Source organism: Salvia splendens, chromosome 16, assembly GCF_004379255.2.
Source record: "Salvia splendens isolate huo1 chromosome 16, SspV2, whole genome shotgun sequence".
NCBI classification, from domain to species: domain Eukaryota; kingdom Viridiplantae; phylum Streptophyta; class Magnoliopsida; order Lamiales; family Lamiaceae; genus Salvia; species Salvia splendens.
The window spans coordinates 12,482,332-12,484,533 of NC_056047.1; the positions used below are offsets into that span (position 1 = coordinate 12,482,332).

Below are 2,202 nucleotides of genomic sequence, written 5' to 3' on the forward strand. Positions count from 1 at the left end.
GACAACATTGTGCGGAATATATGACAAGGAAGAAAGCAAGAGATGCCTTTTTGAGGAATAATTTTGGGTTCAAGTTGGATAATTAGTCTGCTAATCCTTTCTTCATCAACTTACTCTCTCTCTCTCTCTTTATATTCTCTCCAAAAATGGCTAAGTTGGTAAAGAGGCTATTTGGCTCCTTGTTTTCTGCCTTGACATATTGCTTTGTCAACTATCAAGATCATCACCACCACCATCATCTTCATCATCACACTGCAAATTCCACTCATTTCAAAGCCATGCCTAAGAAGGGTCGCCCTCTCTCTCTTCAGGTTTATAACATATCTATATCTTCATGTTAAGGAATTCACATGCATACATAGAAATTCTTCATGTTCACTAATATATTATGCCATGCAGTTTTATTATATGGTGATGATTATGCTAATATTATGTATTTCTACGTTTGTGTTTTATTTTTGAAATTACTTACACAATAACCCCTCTAAATGACTCGAACGCCTGATCCATTAAATGAAAGAGAAGCGTTTTTTGAACTCGATCAATATAGAAGAATTTGATCATCTTTGTTTAATGATCTGTAATTATGGCATCATCGTTTGAGTTTGATTTATTTAGGATTTAAAGATGTTAATTAATAGTAGCTTAATTTGTTTGCAACCCTTTGGTTGTTTTGCTTTCCGGTTCTTCGGACGCGCATTATTTGATTTTTAAAATATGATTAAATGGAGACATGGCTGAGTTTATGATAAACTTAATTAATTAAAGCCACTTTAATGTGTGATAATATGTTTGAATAACAAAAGGAACAATTGGAAGTGGAATAAGAAGAAAGGTGAATGAACGGATGGATATGCGTTTGATTAATGTAAACAGTAGTGGAAACAGAATCTCTTAAAAAATGCACATTTTAGTTTATGAATTAATAAGCCACTTTACAGACAGTGGAGCTCAAAGTCAGGATGTGTTGCACTGGATGCGAGAGAGTTGTCAAAGAGGCCATTCACAAACTCCGAGGTAAATATTATTACGATTAATGAGACGAAGGGAGTATTATTTTGAAATTAATTATAGTAATAAAAATCGGTGCGATTGAGCAGGTGTGGACTCGGTAGAGGTGGAATTGGAGATGGAGAAGGTGACGGTTATGGGATACGTGGACCGGAATAAGGTGCTGAAGGCGGTGCGGAGGGCGGGAAAGAGGGCGGAGTTTTGGCCGTACCCTAACCCCCCGCTCTACTTCACGACGGCCAACCACTATTTCAAGGACACCACCGTCGAGTACAAGGAGAGTTATAACTATTGGCGCCATGGTTATAACATGCCCGACCGCCATGGCTCGTTGCCCGTCACCCACCGTGGCGACGACAAAGTTAGCAACTTCTTCAATGATGACAATGTTAATGCATGTCATATTATGTAATGTTATTGTTTAATTTATGAATATGTAATCTGTAAATCTCTTTGTGTAAATTGAAGAGATTTCAGATTCAATCTACATTGTTCTTTTCCTCAATTTTAAGAAAAAAAGGTTTGTATATATTACATACGTATAGTTAATGTTTTTCTTAAAATTATATAGGTGATTCATATTACATACGTATAGTTAATGTTTTTCTTAAAATTATATGGGTGAGTTCATACAGATCACCTATATTCGCACATACTATGTAACTCGAACCTCAACTTATTGACTTGATCAAAGAGAAAACTGTTAACTAAATGACTTAGTATTTCATTGTAATATGTGCCTACGTGAGTGTGCGTCAATGGGAGTTTGTGTTTTTGCATTTTACAAAATAATAATCTCAAAAAATGAATTCTTAAGTGAATCATTAAAGATATAGTCTCACCGCAAAGCTTATTTGAATGCCTCTGAGAACTTGGTTTCATAAATAATTTGGGCCAAATAAAAAGAAATTGAACGGGTTGCTTAAGCCCATTTAACGTGGCTAGGCTTTGAACTTTTGTTTCGTGAATCTAAATTCCACTATGTGAACATAGGGTAAATGATCTTACAAAGTAACATCAGCTTAATCAAGTTATGAATTTGGACTTTATTGGACTCTATATATGGGCCCAATCATCATTATTACAACGAACCGGCCCACGAAAAGTAGAATGTCCACCATGAATTTGATCCTTCAGTTTATGCTAAAAAATAAATAAATAAATTTGGGGTACAATCATCATCACCCTGGC

General features: G+C 35.3%; 1 protein-coding gene across 1 annotated transcript; it reads left to right on the forward strand.

Annotated features, from left to right (window-relative positions):
• LOC121770686 (heavy metal-associated isoprenylated plant protein 30-like) lies at positions 1 to 1,595 on the forward strand. Its single transcript, XM_042167453.1, has 3 exons — positions 1 to 311; positions 942 to 1,017; positions 1,101 to 1,595. The coding sequence occupies exons 1-3, from the start codon at positions 147 to 149 to the stop codon at positions 1,421 to 1,423; spliced, it is 564 nt and encodes a 187-aa protein (XP_042023387.1). The 5' UTR covers positions 1 to 146; the 3' UTR covers positions 1,424 to 1,595.
• The last annotated feature ends 607 nt before the right edge of the window (positions 1,596 to 2,202 follow it).